This window comes from Nothoprocta perdicaria, unplaced genomic scaffold, assembly GCF_003342845.1.
Source record: "Nothoprocta perdicaria isolate Ctin4 unplaced genomic scaffold, notPer1 scaffold_571, whole genome shotgun sequence".
Classification (NCBI taxonomy): Eukaryota; Metazoa; Chordata; class Aves; order Tinamiformes; family Tinamidae; genus Nothoprocta; species Nothoprocta perdicaria.
This window is the reverse complement of record NW_020455834.1, coordinates 8,093-8,851: the sequence shown is the minus strand read 5'-3', so window position 1 is coordinate 8,851 and position 759 is coordinate 8,093. Positions and strand designations below refer to the sequence as shown.

Here is a 759-nt window from a genome sequence, read left to right as displayed (position 1 = left end):
CCCATCCCATCCTGTCCCATCCTCTCCAGCCCTTCCACCCCATCCCACTCCATCCCACCCCATCCCATCTGGTCCCACCCTGTCCCATGTCATCTGTCCTGCCCCATCCCAACTCTTCCCAGTGTGTCCAACCCCACCTCACCGTCCTGCTCCGCCCCTAGCTCTGGGTCCAGGATCGGCTGCCCCTGGCCACCCTGCAGGACCACGGCAGCAACCTGCAGACAGTGCAGCAGTTCATGAAGAAGAACCAGGTGAGCAGTGGGGCAGGTGCCTGGACATCTGGGTGATGATGATGATGATGATGATAACAGTGACCCATGCCGATGTCAATGACGGTGATGACCATGATGGCGAAGGTGACAATGATGATGAGGACGATGACCATAGTGATGACAGTGATGATTATGACCATGATGATGATGACGATGATCATAATGATGACAGTGATGATGATGACCATGATGATGATGATGATGATGGTGGTGGTGGTGGTGGTGGTGGTGATGTGAAGATGATGGTGGTGATGTGTAAGATGATGGTGATGACAATGACCATGATGATGACAGTGATGGTGATGACCGTGGTGCTGTCAATGATGGTGATGACCATGCTGATAGTGAAAATGATGGTGACGATGACGATGATGATGACAATGACCATAATGATGACAGCGATGATGATGACCGTGATGATGATGTCAAAGATGGTGGTGATGTTGACGATGATGGCGAAGACAATGACCATGATGATGACAGTGAC

At 51.3% G+C, this 759-nt stretch overlaps 1 protein-coding gene across 1 annotated transcript in view; it reads left to right on the top strand.

The window, feature by feature from the left end:
* Positions 1-759, top strand: part of SPTBN4 (spectrin beta, non-erythrocytic 4) — a gene marked incomplete at its 3' end in the record, with an annotated part of 18,998 nt that overhangs the window by 10,736 nt on the left and 7,503 nt on the right. The window contains exon 20 of the mRNA XM_026048813.1: positions 162-251. Within this exon, the coding sequence (XP_025904598.1) occupies positions 162-251 (90 nt within the window). The remainder of the gene's footprint in view (positions 1-161; positions 252-759) is intronic.